This window comes from Fusarium solani (assembly GCF_023522795.1).
Source record: "Fusarium solani strain SB1 chromosome Unknown bctg00000014, whole genome shotgun sequence".
NCBI classification, from domain to species: Eukaryota; Fungi; Ascomycota; class Sordariomycetes; order Hypocreales; family Nectriaceae; genus Fusarium; species Fusarium solani.
The window spans coordinates 817,425-838,924 of NW_027072141.1; the positions used below are offsets into that span (position 1 = coordinate 817,425).

At 48.3% G+C, this 21,500-nt stretch overlaps 4 protein-coding genes across 4 annotated transcripts; 1 reads left to right on the forward strand and 3 right to left on the reverse strand.

Annotated features, from left to right (window-relative positions):
- Nucleotides 1-1,085: 1,085 nt before the first annotated feature.
- Nucleotides 1,086-3,857, reverse strand: MRS44_017736 (uncharacterized protein; the record flags this gene model as incomplete). The annotated part of the gene is made up of 8 exons (XM_065615636.1): nt 1,086-1,548; nt 1,599-1,625; nt 1,675-1,729; nt 1,776-2,153; nt 2,210-2,365; nt 2,651-2,776; nt 2,822-3,108; nt 3,256-3,857. The coding sequence occupies 8 exons, from the start codon at nt 3,855-3,857 to the stop codon at nt 1,086-1,088; spliced, it is 2,094 nt and encodes a 697-aa protein (XP_065471708.1).
- Nucleotides 3,858-8,096: 4,239 nt separating this feature from the next.
- Nucleotides 8,097-8,792, forward strand: MRS44_017737 (uncharacterized protein; the record flags this gene model as incomplete). Its single annotated transcript, XM_046271928.2, has 3 exons — nt 8,097-8,171; nt 8,235-8,699; nt 8,745-8,792. 3 exons carry the CDS (start codon nt 8,097-8,099, stop codon nt 8,790-8,792), a joined length of 588 nt encoding a protein of 195 aa, XP_046123488.2.
- Nucleotides 8,793-10,833: 2,041 nt separating this feature from the next.
- Nucleotides 10,834-13,140, reverse strand: MRS44_017738 (uncharacterized protein; the record flags this gene model as incomplete). Its single annotated transcript, XM_065615637.1, has 4 exons — nt 10,834-11,539; nt 11,632-12,039; nt 12,094-12,865; nt 12,930-13,140. 4 exons carry the CDS (start codon nt 13,138-13,140, stop codon nt 10,834-10,836), a joined length of 2,097 nt encoding a protein of 698 aa, XP_065471709.1.
- A 4,579-nt stretch (nt 13,141-17,719) lies between these two features.
- On the reverse strand, nt 17,720-18,683 carry MRS44_017739 (uncharacterized protein; the record flags this gene model as incomplete). The annotated part of the gene is made up of 4 exons (XM_065615638.1): nt 17,720-17,973; nt 18,036-18,174; nt 18,234-18,333; nt 18,379-18,683. The coding sequence occupies 4 exons, from the start codon at nt 18,681-18,683 to the stop codon at nt 17,720-17,722; spliced, it is 798 nt and encodes a 265-aa protein (XP_065471710.1).
- Nucleotides 18,684-21,500: the final 2,817 nt, after the last annotated feature.

Sequence of the window (21,500 nt, forward strand, 5' to 3'; positions counted from 1 at the left end):
TACCTAACCTGAGACCTGCCCGTTTCTGGTCAAATGGCCCAAACGTATTGTATTTATTAGATTGCAAACGTACATAGCATTCATGTAGTTGGTTTCTCTGTTCAAAACGGACTAAATGCACGGAGTTAAGCATCACTCCCCATACCAGGAGCACAGCTTTAACCCTTCCGGTCTCTAGAACCACTGCATCAAGCTTTAACCGAAATGGAACGGTCGGGTCGGGCACCAGCGCACTGGCGGGTCGAAGACTAGAAGTTATCAGCCACGGGATCACTGCCGCTCAGGCATAGCTAATATCAAACACAATCATATTATTGTAAAATGTGAATCATGTTCCTCCTCCTGAGGCCTTCGGGTCAGTAGCGTTGGGCTGCCAGTTGTCAGCGGATTTGAGAGCGTTCACCTAGCAATGATGAGTCGCATGGCACGAAGGTTCAAGTGCTAGATATTAAAGTCGTCCTAAAAGCGAGAATTTATGCATTTTTATTACGCAAAGGCGCGAGTTCTAGGTAAGAGAAGTTATTATAGAGTGGACAGGCGCGCATGTAGCCTCTGCCATCGGGAACACTCGCTGACCAAGTGGCCTTCTCTAGTTGCAACTAAATGGAAAGAAAATCTACACGCGATTAAAAGGAAACAATATCTAGGTGTATCACCTTCGCGATAAATCCCTTATCACCGGAACTTCCGGCGCTTACTCTGCAACCGCGTTGGGACGCTTGAACACTTACGTTTCCGGTGATCTGAGGTACCAAACTTGGAGTTTAACCCTTGTCTTTGCATCAACCAGTCGAGCGTGAACGGAGACCCGCTAATATCAAAAAAATCACCGTTTCGTTCTGCCAGTTTTATTGCGAATTGATGTTTCGGACTCGGCAAAGAAAAACAAACCTTGTGGCTGAAGTTCGCGTGTATGTTCTCGCAGGTAATCCCCAATATCTGTCCTCCTAATCGGAAAGATGCCGTCTTTTGCCAGAGTTGCTGCATGAAAGCCTCATACTCAAGCGTCATTGCTCGAAGCCTACACGAAATTGTACCCGTACATTGGTAGGCGCCATTAGAATAGTAAGGTGGCAATGAGTCATCTAGCTCGAAAAGAAGAGCTCTGCTCGAAGATGACGAGATAAGCGGTGAAGGCTTGGTGATCCTGTCATCGTCTGGCAAGCGGTTTGTCTGACATGCTCCATCTTGTTTACGTCATCTAACAACGGTTCCTTCTCCTCAAATTCAATATCAAACCTAAAGAAATTCGTGCGATCACCGGCTTTCTGGTGACCCAAAAGGTGGTTCCAAGCCGTCTTGGAACTTGTCTGTCTCCATAGAGCCCTCGAAAGCCTAAAGGGAAATTTGTCAACCAGAATACTTGAAGACTCGCCTTCGGGGTTCGAAGAAGAGGAGCCTGTTCCAAGAGAGACTACAATGCTGGGCTCGGCTGCGTCCGGGCTCAAAGCAATAGCCTCGCGAATCGCAATGGAAGCGGGGTTGTTGAATGCGAGGCCACCATCCTGAAAAGTTCCAAGATCGCCAATGCGTCTTGGTTTGAAGTAACTGCATTCTCGTCAATTCAGCTCCCGGACGTTGATAGCGGCTGAACTTACAACGGCGCTGCTGTTGCGCATCGCAAGCTGCCAAGATTTAGTCCTTAGTCGTAGAAGCTGGGCAAAACTCACTCACACTTCCCACCACTTAACCTGCTGATGTCCGTCATCTGAGCTCAGGTGGCAGTAGTCTATTCAAGGTTAGCGTTCGTAGCCTGGATTCAGTTCTTGACTCACCAAGATTGTAGGGCCGTCTGCCCACCCCGTTGTAGTTTGTGGCGATATAAACACTACCATCACGGGCATTCGTCAGTGTGATACCTACCTGGGACCCCATTTCCGTGGCCGCAGAAACGTCTGTAATGGACCTTTCACGGCCGTAGGTATTCATGAGTAGCTCTTCCAAACCATCGGCCGGGTATTTGCGGTCGACCAGCACTGCGTAGATGAAGCAGAACAACCGAGTCACACTAGAGATAACCGGAATTCTCGAGAGTAGGCGTAGGATATGGGAACCTCGAGTGTCGAAGGCTTTTCCAGCAAACCTCTTGAGATGAGACATGCAATCATCTACACTCCAGCCTAGAATGTCAAGACTTATCACGCTTAAGCCACCTTTAAACCAGTCAGTATATCCCCGTTTACATCTCTCTCCCATGCAATGGTGTTACCTGAGCTGGTGCCAAACATAATATCAAAATTCCTCTGTACGTCGTAATGAGGAATGCCAATCGCATCTTGGATTGTCTTGAGAAACCCAATTGGGGCTGCCCCACGAATCCCACCGCCATCGATGCTCAATACTCGAGCTCGACAGGTATCTGGAGCTAAGCGAATAGAGAGGTTAGGTGTGGATACCGCACAAATGTGACATGCATCCGATTTAAAGACCCATGGATCGGAATCGTCCGCGTGGTAAAACGTCCTGATACAGTTTTGGCAGACTAGGTGCCCACATTGAAGCCTGTATTGAGGCCGCCGAGTGATGCAGCCCAGGCAGGTCTCGTTTGAGTAGACCGATGCTAAGAAAGTGCTTATGCGCGCGAGCTGCTGTCGATGCCAGTCCAGAGATGCACCAAGTGCTTGGAACTGTGCGAACTGTGTAAACATACTACTCGATATCAGTCTTACTATCTCTGAAGGGGCGAAACAGCCTTTGTAGCCTGGTTTGAACTCAGAGCTGGCGCGAGAGCACGCATCCTCATACAGCTCTCGAAATACATCGTGTGGGTCGAAGACTGCATTGTGGTTAGACTTGAAAAGCATAACTTTGGATATCTTACGGTGCATCCCAGGCGGATAATGATCAATAAGTAAGCTCGAAGCAATTAGTGGTACGGCAAACTGCTTGAGTGAGCTCAAAGAAGTAAATTTCTCCAAGAAGTTTGAGATATGGCGAGACAGGTCTGGAGCCACATCACGGTGTACGCGAGATGTCTTTATGAAATCAAAAGGTTCATAGGCCAGGTTTCTCGCCGCATTCGCTCCATGTTGTAGAAACTCAGCCAGATGCCGGACCGAGAAGAGGTAGTTGGATCGTCGACGAGATTGCCTACTGGTCTCCAAGGCCCTGAGAATTTCAGGCCCGAGCACTTGCCAGCGCCGGGTTAACCTGCACCTTCTACTTCTTCTCTTACTCGAGAGTCTTGGGACCCCTACGATGGAAACGCCACTGAAACTATCATTCAAATCTCTAAAATGATGAGTCTCCAAGCACCGTTCCAATTCAATACGATGCTGTTGCTTATCTTCTTGGTTTGCCACAAGAAGTATTCGCGGTCGTACAGGGCTTTTCGACGGCGGTCCTTTCTCCAGCCACGCTATGACCCGCCTCAACGAAGCTTGAAACCCACCGATATCTTCCACAAATACACAGATAACATCTGCGAATGGAAGCAAAGCCTTGTGAAAGAGATGATCGTGGATCTCGCTCACTTCACTGGGCATTGAGTTTTCCATGAATGTGTGGACCGTAACCTCATGACACAGACGACCTCTGGGAGAGGATGGCCTACTCTGGGATTTTGGTATATCCGTGTCTGCGATCACGAAAGGTCTCTGGCGGCATTCCCTGAATGAGGATACGAGAAGGTGAACTTCACCGCTCGCCCGTGCGCGGACTGGCTCATTCTGAAAGAGTAGTTTTCTGAAAGCTGCTTGCTTGGACTGATTCCCGACGAGCATCAAGACGCCAGTAGTATCAACGTCAGGGTCGTCGAAGTCTCGCAGAATGCGTTGGGGTCGATCTGTAACGTTCAGACCAGATTCTGGTCCTCTAACCCAAGGTTTAAGCCAGCATGTATGCCTGCACCTGCTCATGTTAATTGAACGGTTTGAGGACTTTGTAGAAGCACGCATGCAGTTTAAGTACTCGTTGCCTCGCTACTTCTTCCATTTTACATTGTTCAAGTCCGACCAATCTCTGCCTTTGATTGCCCCATGACCAGTGGTGATGGAGTTCTGGACACTGCATTGCGGTCCAAATCAGCCACCAAAATAATCAATCTTATCCGAAAAAGGAACCGGGTTCATATCTTTGTTTCCGAGGTTTTTGGACGTTCGAAACTAGCCAGTAATACACTCGGATTGGCACTGATTCATTACAGTGTGGTGCGAGTTCAGCGTCAGTGTATTGGTTTTAGACTTTCCAAGTTGAGGCCTAAATTGGCAACTGAAGCGACCTGTGCACTCTCTGTACGCGGTGAGCTTCTTGACAAAATGGGTCGTGCTGCTAGAAAGGGCCCGATGCCTGCGCACTGTTCTTTGCCCGTTTTCGTCAAAACTACATATGTCAAGTTACTGACGCTGAAAACGCACTACACTGTACGGGTGGAAGAAATACAAAGTGGTTACGTTACAGTTCGGCTTTTCACACGTTCACTGACTCCTCTACTTGCTAGGCTGATGAACTGAAGGAAATTCTCACCGCTGTGACTAGCGCACCAACTCCCTAAGCGCCGGAGTCTCCTACACGAAGTGAACTTCAGCATCCAACGGTTCCAACCTAAGACTTGAGTACCAGATCACGGTGAATTGCTAATAAAATGATTGGGCTAACACCCTCAATTTCTTTTCACGGAATATTCCGTCAGACGGTCAGGAATTCCACATCTCAAAAGCTCTCTTCAAAACCTACGAACTCTGGGGGGGCGAAGGACACATGCTCCAAAGTAGCAACATCATATCCCTCCCCTACACACCAGTCGTTTCCCACAAAGGCGCCCTCGTGCAGCAAGTAAACCAAGTGTCACATCGTATCACCAAGGCCGCTCTGACACTCATGGCTACGGCTTTAGACTCTTCTATACCTCCTCGCGTGCTTCCTGCCTCCTCCCCTCACTAAATGAAGAAGACGGATTGAATGCTTAATTATACCTGTCACTATCTTTACCTCTCTTATCCTAGATATTATGGGTAGTTAACCCAGCTCAGACTTGTACGTATCACCCTCGAAGTGACACTTCTCTAAAAGAGACCTCCCATCACTTATATTACCCTACGGACAGAGTGCACCGCAAGCATCGTTCGAAATCGGAACGTTACAGTTTGAGAGATACCTTCCGGTATACTGCAACTCGACAACCACAAGGAGGCTTTAAAATGCCGAGCAGTCCCGTCTAGGTTTTAAACAGGGTAATGGGCTAATTACAGACAGATTTTGAAATGCGTAATATGGCTACCTCAAGCTAGATATGGGTGACCCAACGTTAACCATTGTAACGGTGGTTGACTTGATGATTCCGTTAGAGAGCCAACACCTTCTGTGTAGGAAGTGTTGTAGCCTCTGTGGCAGCTCCTATCGTGTCAAGTGAAATTGTTCGCTCTTGTTTGTTCAAGTGCAAGAACTGGGAGCTGTCTTTTAACCACGTAGCCGGAGCAACGACAGTCTTGTATGGGATCGTGTATGTCCTGCCCGCGTCAACGGACCTTACGTCACCCACTGAATTCAGTTCTCTGATCTCCCCGTATTCAGACTGGTTAAGCGCCTGGCATACTTCCCATAAGTTGTCGTTCAAGCCAGCAATCCAGAGTCCGTACGACTGCGCGTAAGTGGCTTTTGCAAGAGCCAAGATAACAAGCCAAGTGGACCCCTTCATAATTACTTCGAGGGAGAACCTAGTTGATGGTACAGTTTCATATGAGTAAATCGTTCGCTGTTGCGTTCATCTCAGGTCAGAGAATGTTTCGATTTAATAACGGTCTACGGTAGAGAAGACAGCAAAGAAAGAACTTTGAAGGGCCGGATTTGGACTAGATATTCTATCGATTCCTGCCGAGATAGCATCCGAACACGGCATGACTTCGACGCGGCGTTTTTGTATCCTTATTAAAGCTTGAAATGAGCATTATTCTTCGCCTTACTGCACTCAAAAATAATCACCCTTTGTGATATTTTTCTACCTTATTCTGAGGAGAGAAGGACTGCGGTCACTCGTGAACACGAACATGGGGACATCTTCAATATACTGTACGAGAACATTATATACCTCTCTCTGAGTTGCTCTTACTACCGCTCAAGCTTTCTCGATCTTTCTCATTACGAATAGAGTCCCCTTTACCTTGTGCGATTGCCATATCTTCTCCTTTGCCTTCATACTTCGTTGGTTTCATGAGGGCCATCATATCATGACTGGTATGATGGTCTCATGCAATGAACAATGGTGATAGCCAAGTGATAGGCTGCATCCGCGTCCCCCAGATTTAGGCCCTTACCATGAACTTGGGTGTTAGACGCCGATTTTGAGTTTGACGTTTAATGTTTTGTAGGCAAACGCTGTGCCCAAATCACAACTTCGATGCAGTGTTGTATTATACAGATTAACCTCACAATCTCCTTGAGCCAATTATCTTCTACACCAACCCTGCACGTCGAATCTACTCATGCCAGACTATGATATTGTTCTTCCAGCTGTATACGTTGGGAACACCTTGTGTGCATCTGGCTTGAGAAGACACCAGATATTCTCGAATGGATTTAAATCAGGCATTGAGCGGGCCGATCGGGATACTTAACTCCAGGAGTCTGTAACCATTCAATTGTTTTCTTTGCGGAAAGTATAGAGGTGGTATCCTGCCAAAAACGCCTTAGCTCGTCATAGAACAGGAGAAGCCTATCTCTAAGGGCTTCTCGATAACACCAGGCCCAATAACCTCCTTTCTTGGCCGGAGCATCTCGGAACTTTGGGATAATCGGGATATGGTTCTATCTCCATATTCATACCTAGAAAATAAGGCTAAATGCCCGTTTGATATCAACTTGCGGATCAAGAAGGCCTAGATTGTGCTCCTACCAAACAAACCGGGATGTCCAGGCATTGGCGACAGAAGACTCGTCCGAGGAAATCAACTGCTAAGTATGAGTATGTATTAGCGGCTCATCTTCACGTACCCGAAGTTATTCATCGAGCTTTTGCAATAAATCTTATTCAAACTTGAGTCGCGCTCTTGCTATTTCTAATATTATCTTGGCCGTGAGTTGTTGTCGATTCAAAACTGAAAGGATTGGGATATATGTTGTTGATCTACCCACTGTCAGCCAATATTCGATGAATATCAGGGAGCCGGTGGTATTGGGTCAAGAACTTTGGATTAGATCTAGGGGCAGATCCCATAGAGGGCCCCCAGCGATGGGTATGCCTTCGCTCGGGGTTTGATCGCGGATTATGAGTCGGGCTTTCTTCTCCTGAAAAAAAAAAAAAAAAAAAAAGATAAGCTGAAAATCATGATTCCCTATGCTAAGATGATCTAGCCTGTATCTGTGGATCTAGGGCTCGTCGATTCTTTATATTCTCCGAGAATCTCGCCATTTCTAAGGATCAAGCCTTGGCCTCATCCCCCGGCGTCCGTGGCTACACCATAGCTCACAGGAATTTGATCACCGTCAGGAAGCATCATGTGACCGCACGATAGAACTCATGATATTCTAATCCGTCTTTTCACATGCACGTGACTGTGAAATTATTGGGTTGCAACGAAGACAGACTGACGTTCGGTTGATATTGGATGAAGGCTTGATGGTAGTTCCAGGACACTCAGCCCAAATCGACTGTGCTACTGTATGTTACTGCAAACCCAGATACATGATACCGCTATTTTCCGGCGTTTTCCGGCGATACATCACAATCAGAATTGGGACGAGTACATGAATGCAAGCGACTTTTGAACGAGTGTCTAACGCGCTCGTAGGGTGGGTAGGTGCATATCCAGTCAATAAGGGTTCACACAGGACGTGCCTTGGCAGTCAAAACACTCTACGAAAGTATATTTACTGCAGTTAGGTTATGTACTTTCCTTTTCTCAGACCGAATACGGGCTGATGGACATGTACCACAAATCGCGTTAACCAGTGGAACCCTATGCGCCAAGACCTGCCAGAGTTGTTGCTTAACAGCCTTTCTCCCTGCATTGGTTGAATCATTGAATTATAAGCACATTTTCTCTTTCGATTTCGCTACAGTTGCTCAGAAAAACTGGTACATGCCATAACTCTAAGTCTCGTCGCCCCTGAACACAACAACTAGCCATAGATCGAACCGCAGACTTGACACGGTTGTAGACATGAACTCGACCGGTGATATCGCCGTGAGCCTAGCGCCACCTTCCGAGGAGCCTTTTCCTTGTGGTTTGATAGAAGTAAGGCACCTAAATTCGCTCTATATCATCGTTTACAGTTAATGACTTGAATCCGCACTTCAGCCGAATGCCCTGGAGGACGACTGCGATTCTAGTTTTGCCTACACTGATTCTGCATGGACATATGGCTTTGGGGAGGATTGGATTTTATTTCCAGACTCCGCTGGGCCGTCCGAGCAGGATGGGGACTTGGCAGGGATAGGACCGCATCCCTGTGACACCGTTCATGCCCTCAGCTTTTTGGGAGCCAGCGATAAGTCGATGCAGAATATTGAGAAATATGTGCAGAGGAATTCGATTGAAAGACGTTCGGAAGCCAGAGACGGAAAGATCAAACGTCCCCTTAACGCTTTCATGCTCTACCGCATGGCCTTTCGCGATGTGGCTGAGCGGTTATATATCACCAAAGACCAGCAGCGTGTGTCAAAGATCTGTGGTGAGAGCTGGCTCCAAGAAACCAAAGAGCTGCGTACGTGGTTTCGACTACAAGCTCTCACCGAGAAAGAGAACTATAGGAAGGCTTGGCAAGTAAGCGAAGGGGAAATTTCTATTGAACCAACGACAAATGAGTAGAACGTGCACACGCTATACTGTGTGGTCGAGGGCCATGATCCGGCTTAAATACGAAGAGCTGTGAGATATAATAACTAGACTTTTACTGTTCACCGAGCAATCACTAGCGAATACAAAAAAGCCCGTTACGTAGAAAGTGACGTACAACACCTACGAAGGCGCACGAAGCTCCATATTCTATTACTATCCGTAACGTTTGTCTGCATGGTTCTCATGCCTTCTTTTCTTGATTGGCTTCTCACAACAGATGTCGATGCGAAGCCCTTACCGCCGAGGAGGTGGAGTGTCGGTTAAATATGAAACAGAATCGAACAATGCGGACTGACTACACGAGACGTGGCATCGGGTATGACGCCTCTACTGTGAACCTTCCTGTGTTTCACCTACTGCGTTGCTTTGGACTATTCAACAACTAGGCAGTTAGGGCATTGCAGTCACCAATGATGAATAGTCATTGAGCCATTCTATCAAACTACAAGCTCCCAGAGGTTATCTCTTCGGGTACACTTCTCATCCACTTTTCATGACAGATTCCGTTCAATAAGGGCCAGGGGTCAGTTCGTACCAGCGTGCAGTATAGGTCCTCATTCTCCGGGTAGCATGGTCCCATCCGGGTCGCTTCTCCTTTTGCGTTTACAATAAATGCGTGTTGCCGCAATGGCGTTGACAATGGCGTTGACAATGGCGCTCCGTTAACGACGCTTGGGATGTGATTTCAATTAATCGGCAGCGCAGAGCTCCGGGTGGCTCTTAGTCTGTTTCGTCGGCATGAGAGCAGGCAGTATGGGAGATGGAGCCCTGATTTCCCCACTATGCACCTTTTGTGGCCTATAGCTTAATAAGATCTAGTTTCGAGAAGTCTGGGGGATTTCTTCCATATGATACGTGCCCTTTACTATCTATAAATGCTCCGCGGTTGGATATGGGAACGTGTTTCGTGTATCGTTTCGTTTGTTGGATCTCGTCATCGCTGACGCCGAGGCTATCTTTGGGAATCCATACAACAGGCCGCCGAGCGAGTAGAGCACCGTGCTGAAAGGCAGTATGAATAAGCTTATCTCTCTGGTGTTGAGGTACTTCTTCTAGCCCGGAAGGAAGCCTTCCGAAGAGTGAGTCTGCCATAACCTGGCTAACCTCCATCCCCGCTCTGGCTCGACTCTTTGCCCCTGTTTCATGACCGTGGGTGGAATTTCTCACGTTGTCTATGGGATTCAAGAGGGAATTATCGGTCCCATCCCCCTGGAATATTTCATGTTGGCAAACTGCCTCATTTGCCTCGTCTCGTAGCGAGATGGGTAGAAACCGAAAGAGAGGTCCGAACGCTTTATTAAGGAAAACTTGATAAAGGACTGTGAAGATCAAAAGTAAGACCATGATAGTACCATGTGCTGTACAGGCGGGCCTCCCCTTTCATCTTTTACGATGAAGAACAGGCCAGCAATACAAAGCTCCATCACATACACTCCGGTAAGAGTCTGGTTGATTGCTCGAGGGTAAAGCACACCGCCCGTATCGTAATCGAATCGGTTGACGTAAATCATGGCGTAGTGCTGAGCTAGCCAGAGGAGGCCAAAAGTGAGAATGGCGAACACAGATATGAGAGGAGACATGATGCAATAGATCAGAGCAATACATGCAAAAGTTTTTGTATACTGGGAACACAGCGCCCCATTTGACCGAATTCAACGTCGTATTTCGGGACCATTTGTCACGTGCGGTCGAGTCAAACGCAGGAGCAATGATGTACCACGTGATGAGGCTTCCTACTTGAAGGAGGGTTGCGGAACTGGTTGAAAGAGATTGGAGAACCATGTAAGAGAAAAAATAGTTGGCTGCTTTCGGTAGGTTTCTAGCGAGAATATCAAGGACATCGCTCGCTTTTTGCAACTCCTTCATGTTCGTGGCTAGCTGATCGATTGAAGAGGTGAAGAAGGAAGCGATAGAGACAACTAGAAAAACCTGTATGAACAGGAAAGCAAAGTAAAACTTTTGGACAAATTCGTTCTTCATAGAGTGAGACTTGGCGCCATTAAAATCTGCCAAAAGGTCGAGAAACAGCGGGAGAAGAAAGAGGAGGCCTGCCAGCAAACTAGCAGGCAGCAGGCCTGAAATTGATTGCCTGAACGACGTTCCTGAGCCCTTCTCTCTTTTCTACAAAAGAAAACCACTCGTACCCTTGAATGAGCTGGTCAACCTGACTAAGCGTTCCGGTCCAGGCTACTGGAATAGACCAAAAGGAGATCATGATAAATAAAATTCCTGAGGTAGTCACAGTACGTAGCCAGCGCCCCCAGTAAGTCACCGCCATATTGGCCCAGAGGATATCTTTCGGGCAGATCCCGACGATCCTGGAGGTCATCCGTTCTGGGAGATGGTGTATCGTACTCTGGCAAGCCATATGGGCGGCGACCTGGGAGTTGAATTGAATGAATGCTGAGTCCATGACGGGGAACAGCTTCTCATGCTTTTGGTCTTCCTCTATCTCCATGTTCAGGCGTGCCAGCTCACTTCGACACCAAGATATGGTGTCTACCTTTCGGGTGAATGGTGCGATCCCGGGAAGCCACCATATGCCGAACAGTGGCAGTCGATGGGTAGGGCGGTCGTTTTTGCTCAGGTATTTTTGCCAGATGCCTTCTTCCCAGTCCTTGTCAAGCTCATGACTGCAGGCTTCAGGGTACTCAAACCTCCCTACGGTTTGGTCGCTGACCTCCAGAACTCTTGGAAGTTTCCCCATGAACCTCCACAGGGGCATGTTGATTCGGTCGCTACTTCGACACTCGAGGGGCTCCTGCCTGTATACATATTTCCTCAATCATGATCCAATAATTTTGATTGTGAAACAGGCGTGACAGGACTGCCGGAGGGTGGCTTCCAGAACTGCCACCACTTCGCTACGAATGAGACTCTCAAGCGACCAGGTTCCTGTTCCGGGTTCTCAATCATCGACTTTTGAGACGTATTCAATACACTCTGATCTTGCTCGATCCAGCTGTGTTCTTCGGAGCAGTCATTTTCATACGCTTGGGCAAGCGGAGAGAACTCATTAGTCCTCGCCGCCATCTTCTCCATTCGGATGCCAGCTCTACCAGCTGCTCGAACCGCTTGACTAATTTCGGCCAAGTGTGTTTCCTCAGTTGCGACGTGGTCAGAATTGTTGATCTCTTGGTTTGGTATGGATACGCCATTCGAGCACCTCGCATTGGATGCCATCTTAGTAGATCCCTCCTGTGCAGCTGAGCGATGAATTCCGCGAACGAAACATGCGGCACCGGGATGGCTTTGCAGGTAAACACTGTTTGGTTCAGAGCCGTCTGCATTTTTCATGCTGGCCATTTGCCTTTGTGACTATTGACCATTCCGGCCATCGCATGATGTTTGATCCTGTCTGCTCATGGTATCTAGTCCCGAATTTTTCCTCAGTCCTGTTTCCGCAGCCTTGCCTCGTTTATATTGGGCCTTGTGAACGGCTTTGATCAAATCAGTTTCGGCGGCCTCGAGCCTGCGATGGACCGCATCGCGGTGGGCAATCTTGCAAAGCAAGCATGACAAGTCTCTGTTGGCCCATACTTTCTTCACTCCGTCAGGAAACATGCGGAACAGATCCTTGAGTGCCTCCTCAGTACGCCACTTCTCGGGTATTGAACTGACCAGAATAGTGGTAGTTGAGGGATTCAATCGGTGATCGGCGCTTGTCAGATGATCTTGCCGTACTTTGATGTAGACACGCATCTCCAGGAAGAACACGAAGCAAACCCATGCGACTACGAGCACCGACATCGCCAAATGTGCCCAATACCGATTGGTGTTACTTGCTTTGACATTCCCCCAAGCCAATGTGTCCAGGCCGGTGACCGGGGCAAGGTCAAGATGGGTATTACTTTGCCCGTCAGAGTTGAGTTGCCGGCCGCGCCCGTCGACGTAATTGAGAGGGACTAACACTGGTATCACTATCCCCGCGATTGGAATGAGGATGATGAGCAGGGTCTTCAAGTGGCGCAGAAAGAAATAGGCGTCAAGCCCGCATTTGCGTATGACCTCCTGGTCGATGACATTCCATAGCCCCCGAAGAAGTTGGATGAGGCCACCGTTCGGCGAATCTGTTTGCTCACGCCGAGGGACTAGATACGTTTTGGGCTTGCTGCTGGCCAGGTTAGTAAGAGATAGTAATTGAGGATCGCTGACCTAACAAAATACGAGCAAGCTTGTTTCTCAGAAGGAGAAATAGAAGTAGTTGGAAGGCAAAGATTGCGGAACCGCTGCTCACCGCAGTAAGGAAGCTGACAATGCCGATGCCTTGATCCTTTTGAGCGCCGCCGGGTAGTTTACTGCTCTCCGCCCTCGCAAACCGAGAATCGCGGAAAGAAAACGCCGCTGCCGTGTCTGTTATGCCCATGATGCTGGTGGCTAATACCACGTTCGGGATGATTAATGTGCTATGGCGTAGTGTGCGTGACATGGTAGAACTGGAGTGTAGCTGTAAAAGTGTAGCATAGTCACAGACTCCAATCTTGTCCCTCATTGGCCATGATTCACTGTCCTCGGAACCGATCGGGAACCGAGTCTGAATCATGCGCTCAGCGTCGCTTGAATATTCGGCTGAAGGTAGGAGGCCGTTTTGATCCCAAACCTAAGCACTACATCACATTGAAGGATGAGGTAGAACCATGCACAGTACTATATAGAGCCAGGTTGTCCCTTCTGTACCGTCACTCGTTCTGCTCGCAGAAGTCCTTTTTCGACTGGCTAGTTTCGGCGTCGAGTTTTGCCCACGGCCGCTTGGGTCCTTAAATAGGGTTATTTCGAAAGAGGTCCCCTTCGGATGGATAGTTCACTCTGTGAGCTGCCAAATGGCAGTGTCTCTTCCACGCCCAGCCTCTAGGCGACTAGGGTCTAGCTCCTCTGAGCTGGCCGTTTTGGAGGGTCGTTTCCCACAAGCAAAACGGCGTGGCAATTCTCCGCAGTTTTACCAATGTGTAACAGGCAGCCCTGAGTATGGAGATGCTCCCCTGTGGCTTGGTTATCTTTTGTTTGGCGCCTTGTTGCCTGACTCAGATGTAGTCTCGGGGCAGCCTTAGTCATACAATGTGGTACTGTGAGATCGTTACTGGGATGTCTAGGGAACGGAATAGTAATTATGTTACGGGTTAGTCACCCGAACAGCGCTATAAGCCCCTATAGGCAGTTGAAGCACCTTCTGTAATTGCTACAATAGCGATTATGGCCCAATCTTTTGCCCCGTGGCGCAACGGCTAAGGTGCCTGCAGCTGTAACTGCCGTTACAAATTAGCTTTAATTGATCAGATGCTTTGTTGTGTTTTAATTCAATGTTGAGTATTGATGGGTTGGGAGTCTCGATCCACTCATTTGTCTGATCCACTCGCTTATCACACACGTTATCATGTTTATATTTAGTCGATATGTGTTGAATATATGGGCTGTCACGTGTGGGTCAAGGAGCTTAAGATTAAAAGCAGGTCCTTCAGGGCGCAAATACTTAACGAGAACACGAATACAACACGAATACACTGATTCAACCAATGGACCGAATACACGTACTGTCTGACAATATGCACCATCTTCTCTGTACGCCTCTCTATAGACCTACCACACCCACATGGTTTCGTGCACACCGCATAGCCTCGACGAGGCTTTGGGGCGCTCCACGGTCCAAAGCGGCGTTAAATAGCTACCTACCTACCTGTATACCTCATGTGAGGTTTTGAAGCGCCTCACGCTTCCGTATGGTGTTAACTATACATCTCTATCTCTCTTTGCTCTACTCCACTAGCGGACCTAGCCCTCGCAGGGAAAAAAAAAAAAGATATCTCCACTGTACCGGTACTATTTACCTCCAGCATTTCTCTCTTTGAGGATTGACAGTCTGTATGCACGAGCAGGAAGAGGGTAAAAAGAAGAGAAAAGAAAAGAAGAGGGAAAGTTGGATAGATAGGAACGTAGCCCAAGCTAAGGGTGAACATAAATTTATTTCAAACCAGGATCTAGACTTATGGCTTCTTTTCCCTCACGTCGAGTCTTAGAGCTCCCCAGCGCCAGGAAACCAGCAGTAACATTGCCAGCGAGAAATTGTCTTCAAGCACAGCCGCACGAATAGTGTAGTTTGAGGACCCCTTTACCCACCCACAGGTGTTTTGGTGTTCGCAGTTATTGATTCCTCGTAAGGAGCCAATAAGTCAATTTTTCGTTGTGAATTCGTCGTGTGATTCTGGAGCAGAGGGAAGTTCCGATGGCCACGCGGTGGTTTGCCGTTCGAAAATGTTAAGTAGTTGGTGATTAATGACACGGCTCGACTGGTAGTTCGCGTCTTGTCTTAAGGGTGATGCCCTTGCGAAAAAGCAAGTAGCTTGGATGTTATGTGCGTACGCGGACGCCACATGTCCGAACTTCTAGGCCTTGAGCACTGGTCAAAGCTGTTCTAAGGCACCTTCAGGCCATTCAAAATCTTCTTGTGTGAAATAGTCCGTGACAACGTCGGCGAAATAAGCCATGTCTTGCTCCAACTCCCATGTTGGGGAGACGCGGTCTTTCCACTTGACGGCAAGATAGCATTGCCCGTTGCTTAACTCACAATGTCCTACGATGGTTTGAAGTTTGTATTCTGGCTCCGGCGAACTGAAGCGTGATGGCTGACTCCAGTCCTGCCACATCCTGAAACCTGCTCCATCGTCGAATACCCAGAGAAGGCATTCGGTACTCGGCCAGTCCCAAGACTCACCGTCCCGAGTCTCTGCACGAACACCGTAAAAGGTCCAGCCATCCACTTCGGTGGTAACAAGAACTTCCATTAAAATGACATGAGCCGACCAAGGAGTTTCTATTGACACCCCTTTGTCAAGGCTTCGCGGATGGACTGGGACTATCATCGTCCTTAATTGCACATGCACAACTTGGCTATGGCTAAAAACGTGGTGAAGATGGCGAGCCAATAGAATGGTTATACGGAGCCTCAGGTTAAAGAGTGTGAGGGATGAGTCGGGACGTGCTATATATAGGATTTTCATACCCCCAATTACCCTGCAATGGCAGAGGAACATGGAAAGTCTACGGGTTGACTGCGGTGGGCAACTTCGGCCCTTCAACAAGGGCGAAGGTCCAATATGGCTCCACTCGAGGCTAGACTGACTGCAGAATAGTGTAGACACAGAGCAAGAGTAATTCTACTCAAAAGGACCCATCTAACGAAGGCCGGAGCAAAGAGACAGAAAAGACGGGTTCCTCATAGTCGTCGGACAAAACCCGACGGGGAAGTCCAGAAATGTAGGGTGTTCTACGAGGGGGATAGACTGAAGAACATCTTCCAAAAGCTTTCAATGGAAGGGGATGAACACATTAGAATTAATCTCCATTGCTGCAAGCGATCCAGGGCTTTGTGTCATGAGGTGGTAAGGTCTGTGACTCCGCTAGTCGACTACTCGTGACAGAGGAATCAACCATCCGACTGCAGTGATTCCAATATCGGCCCTCGGAGCGGTAGACGCAGTGCATCTGATGTTGGTACTCGAGCTTCAATATGACAATGCTTGACGATGCCCTTATACGGCGTTGCCGCTGCCATTCCACATAGGTACAGTGGTCTTGGGATATGCATGAACGAATGACAGGATGGTATCAGTGTAGCTCACAAGCGACGCCAAATCGGCAATGAACACACAGCGCATGGATAGGTATGGATGAGAAGGGGCGAGGTTGAGAACGGCGCGATGGTATTCATCCACGCGAACGCCAAGCCTCAGTTTGGAGGCAAAAAGCGAACAGAATCGGACATCTTCTCCTTGACATTGCAAGGTCACAAAACAGGGAAAGGTCTGGAGAGCACACTGATTCTAATAGCCCATGCATCAAAATATTATTAATTACATATATTAATCCTTGCCACGTACAGTATTATTATATATTGTAGTGTGAATAGCTACCCGTAGGACAAAGGTAGACCGTCGGTGAATGGAGATGAACACCTCGACTTCAGCCATGGGTTTGCCCCTCTGCCGCGTGGTCGAAACTCGATGAACGGAGACCATGTGGGACGAGGGGTATTGTAGAAAACTATACATCACAATAGATGAAAAAGGCAAAAAAGTAAAATCGAAAAATGAATTGGTTATGTGATTCAACAAGTCAACTCACCAACAGGCTTACTACGTACAAGTGTGTAAAACTCACTTGCTGGGCCAGTTCACACGCACCCTGGAATGGTTGGGTTGTTGATTTATGAGCTGTTCAGATTGACTAGGCGATGGGTGCTAGGTATGTGCGCTACGGGCTGCTGGATGGCAACGGCAGATGATGCCTGGCACACCCCGAACACGAACGGTCTTCAGTCCACTTGTGTCATGCTAGAGGCACGCTTTGCTGGTCAAGCATTGGCGGGACAATCTTAATATAGTTCCATCCTCGTTGTAAATGCATCTAATTGATCATTTCGACGTAAGAAAATTTAGTTGAGCGAAAATGGATTGTGCAGTCAATCAAATGCTACCTAGTCCCTTGACACCACAAGCTTTGGTCTGTGTGATGAGGTAGACTCATATATAGAAGGGCTGTAGCCTACATCGTCGCCACAGAACTAGACACCTCAATGTCGACTTTTTTTGTGATTACGGCCTTACATTGTACGGATTTAAGAGTCGGGCGTTTCTCTGCACACACCGTTGTCCAGTTCCCGCTTCTCGTGATATTCTGACGAGTAGCTGCACTCATCGGTACACGAGGTTGATTTTCAAGAAATGCCCGTTCCCGAAAGTCACTCGGTGCAACGTCATTACCATCCTGGGTATCTTTGTCCCTGAGTCGTATGGACGTGAGAAATGGGGGATAAAGCGGCCGCAACTTCGGCCGTATCCAGCCCCATACCATGGGGATACTAGAGGTGACAACTGCCACGAAAGATTCACGCACTGCCCAGGATGCCGCTTGTTGCGGGCCCGTAGTAGGATTCTGATTTCACATCCGTCGATTTAGTCAAGACTGCGTAGTTCATGGTAAAGGAAACGAGGACGAACCTTGAGAATGAGAACGCATCGGAGAATACCAGCGACCATGACAAAGACGCCGCCTGAGAAAAGAAGCACAAGTATGAGTTTCTTGAATTTTGGAACATTTGCTTTCCAAAGAACTGGAATAGGAATGGCCATGAGGTAGATGTCTGTGACAATATTGAGAGTGACGACGAGAAAGATGAGCAACTTTGAGGAGGCAGGCTGGCAGAGGTCTTTGAAAAAGAGTGTTAGCAAACGTAGGTGTTCTGGCGGAAAAGAGGAACAGCTAACTAACTTCCAGGGTCCGGGTCTATTTGCCAAAGGTTGTGGAATGGCTGGCATCCGCAGAAAATGGAAGCTATGATGGCAATGTACGTAACGGCGATGAGGACAAACCCTACGTTAATACGAGTCCGGTACGCGCTCAGGCCATTCTACACATCAAAGTGTCAGCCTGTTCGAGATTTTTTCGGCAATGGTTAAGGTCACTTACCGTCAATCGGATATAGAATGCACACATGGCACTCTTGATAAGCCAGAGAACGGACGCATACACGGCCCAGCCTGCAATCTGGATCTTTGATCCATTGACTCTTGATGATTTCTTGGTGTTAGCCCGTCACACTATTGAAGCGCACCTGATTTGGTCGCGTCGGGATTGTACGTGCCTCCACTTGTATTCTTCGCTGCTCGGTGATAACGCGGCACGTTGTTCGTCAGTCATCGCGTTGTTGGCGAGACCGTAGAATCGTGCCCCAACCGTGTATGCGAGCACTATCTCCGTCGTGTACGGCACAATGACGAGTAGCATAAGATAATCGTCCATCTTTAAGTTCCGTATGCCCTCCTGCTTAGCGCGAGCGTATGTTCGGACGCCGATGACGACGATACCAAGTGCAAGAAGAGTAAAAGCTTCTGCCGCGAAGGAATGCAGTGCAGCCATGACACGCAAGATCTGGGGCAAAAACTCAAGGCAATGGCAGAAAAGTGCGGGGGCAAGACGATCGTATCACAGGCGATACCCACTGGGGTATTGTGATCCTTTTGAACAAGTCTCCAACGGTGGCCCGGAGCTGATTTGAGTGCCTCCTTTTTCCAACGGGAACGGTGCCTGGCTAGTTGAATAAAGATGTAAAGTCATTTGATGCATGGCGCGCTGTGGTATTTTCCACCGTTTCTTACCAATCGTTGATTTCCAGGCCATGTGGGTTGCGGAGGAAACGGTCAAAGTTGGCCCAGGAATGTTTACATTGTGACTCATAGGTAATCGGTTTCTAGCAGGTTGACCAACAATCTGAAGAGTCAACCAGCCCTATATGAACGTTAAGTAGCCGTCGTATGTTTACCTGGAAGGGACGCACTCAAGCGTAATAGCAGCTGGTTCTTGCTCTCCTCTGGACATGCTGTAACCTCCGCCCAGCATCGATCACCAAACTCTGGGCGCAACTCCAGCGAGACCTTTTACGACTCCAAGTTTGTACAGTCTATTTGGCCCATATGGTCATTTCGATTCAGTTTGTGATGCCGCTGCCAATTTTGCTGCAAATGCTACGCACACCAGCGCCGTCTATATCAGACAGCGCTACCTAGTCCTGAGGCAACCATGCTAACAAAATAGCCGAGATCGACCTCTGCGTTAGCCGCACAAGATGTTGCGAAAGCCTGTACATGCCAAATGACTAATTGTTTAGGCAGTCCATTAGCCAACCGCTGATCCTAAATGCGACAAATTTGCCAATGGGTGCCGCCGGGTGATGAGCCGTACACGCAGGGCTTGAAAAGAGGAGGATCAGGTATATTGCGAAGAGTATTTTACTAGTTCCCGTTCGAACGGAAAGATAGTGTACCATGAGGGGGGTTGCGCTGCCGCTGAAAGCAACTCGAGACATACGTTGAGACCAAGTTCACTTAAACCTTGAGTTGAACGACGGCTTTGGCCACGTCCCAGCTTCAAACGTGCAGCAAGTCTCAGGAGACTGTACTACGTTTGCGGAGAACTTCTACGTATGTATGTATATTTTTCGTCCGGGGGGCCGTGAGGCCCCAGATGTCTCCTAAGGGAGCACAGGACGTGCTGAGCTACGGGAGTCTACCTATGAACTAACCAGGAGAATTTCTACGTGTCGCTCAGGGTGTAGTGTAGAGGGTGGCGATCAACGCAACGTCAATCAAGAGGCTGTCAGTCAGGTTGGTGTCAATCAACTCAATCCAACTCAACGGAGCCTATTCTTACTAATCAACGAACTCAATATTATCACGATATTGAGTTGGTTGCGTTGGCAAGGTTGATCAGGTACTGTAGCGATGTTCCCAGACTCCGGTGCCGGGTAGCTCAACACAAGGCGGGTTGGGTATTAGTGCGGTGAAAGAAGGACTACGCGGCATGGGGCGCTGGTCAACCTCAACGCAACGCCAACCAACTCAATATAGGACCTGGGTTGATCAACTCAACGGAGGAAAAGCTTATTAAGCAGTCAACTCACTCAATTGAAGGCTGAGGTTGAGTGGATTGCGTTGATCGCCACCCTGGTAGTCTAGAACTGGACGGAAAGTGCGCGTCAAGAAGTACCGGTACTGCGGGCCCGCGCAAACACGGTAGGACAACCTGGGGATTGATCCTTCGTCCATTTTCGACATCTTGACGACTCCAAAGGGCCCACGTAAGAATAGAGGCGCAACAAAAAGAACGGTTTAGGACAACTTACAGTGTCGTCTGGTGCCGGCGAGTATTACCTGGCCTGATAGTCTTTATCTGTGGACCCATGTCGATGAGCATGGGTTTGTAGCTTAGTCTAGATTCGTCATCCAAAATCGTAATTTTTATTTTTTCATTGCATCGGCTATTTTTGGGCAGAAGTAGCTCGTGCACATCGCTCCATGCGCCATGCGTTGTACTGTCCTTGTAGGGCCTTAGCGGCGACATTAGTTGCACTGGCATCTAGACAGTGGAATCAGCTCCAAAATGATCCAGTTTCATGAACTCAAGTCATGCGAAAATAATGCTCAATGAGAACGCCAATTGATGGGGTTTTGGGTGATGCAACGTCGTATTTCTGTCCACAATCTTACTTGGGCCGTTATCTGACTACTTTTCGGCACTTACAGCACCCCGGCCCCACAGTAAGCGCCTTGTCATGGAAGAAAGTTTGTTGTTTGTCCGATGGAAACAAGACCTGAAATTGACTGTAAGCCACGCCTACGAAGGGGAAACTTAGACTCGGCTATAAAGGTGCCTTATATTGACCTTTGCCCCGCCTGCTCCTTGGATCAGCGTCGGACCATGACCCATATCTTGCTACAATGGAGCTACACTTCAACACCACGTTTGGGTACGCGTTGGGATTAAGTGGTTTAGTTATCACAATGGCTCTACGTCCGTTTATCCTGGGAGTTGTACGATTGCTATTTCCGCCAATATTCACAATTGTCTGGAAACTTCCACCGTTTACGCAATTGGCAAAGAGAACATCGGACTGGGTAACGGAACACCTCATCTATCGCAGTTTTTTTCGCAGTAGGAGCAGCGTGGACACCTACAGCCGGGCTCATGCCATGTTTTTCGCTCTTTGTTTTGCGGCAAACCTTTGCTGCATTTTCTTCCAAGTGCAGAGCTGGTCAGAAGCGTGCTCTCGAGCAGGTACGCTGGCGATGATCAACATGCTTTTGCTCTATGTTGGCCCATGTTTCGGCTTCGTAGCTGACATCTTGCGCCTCCCTCTTCGAATCTACCACCAGGTACATACCAGTGCGGGCTATATGG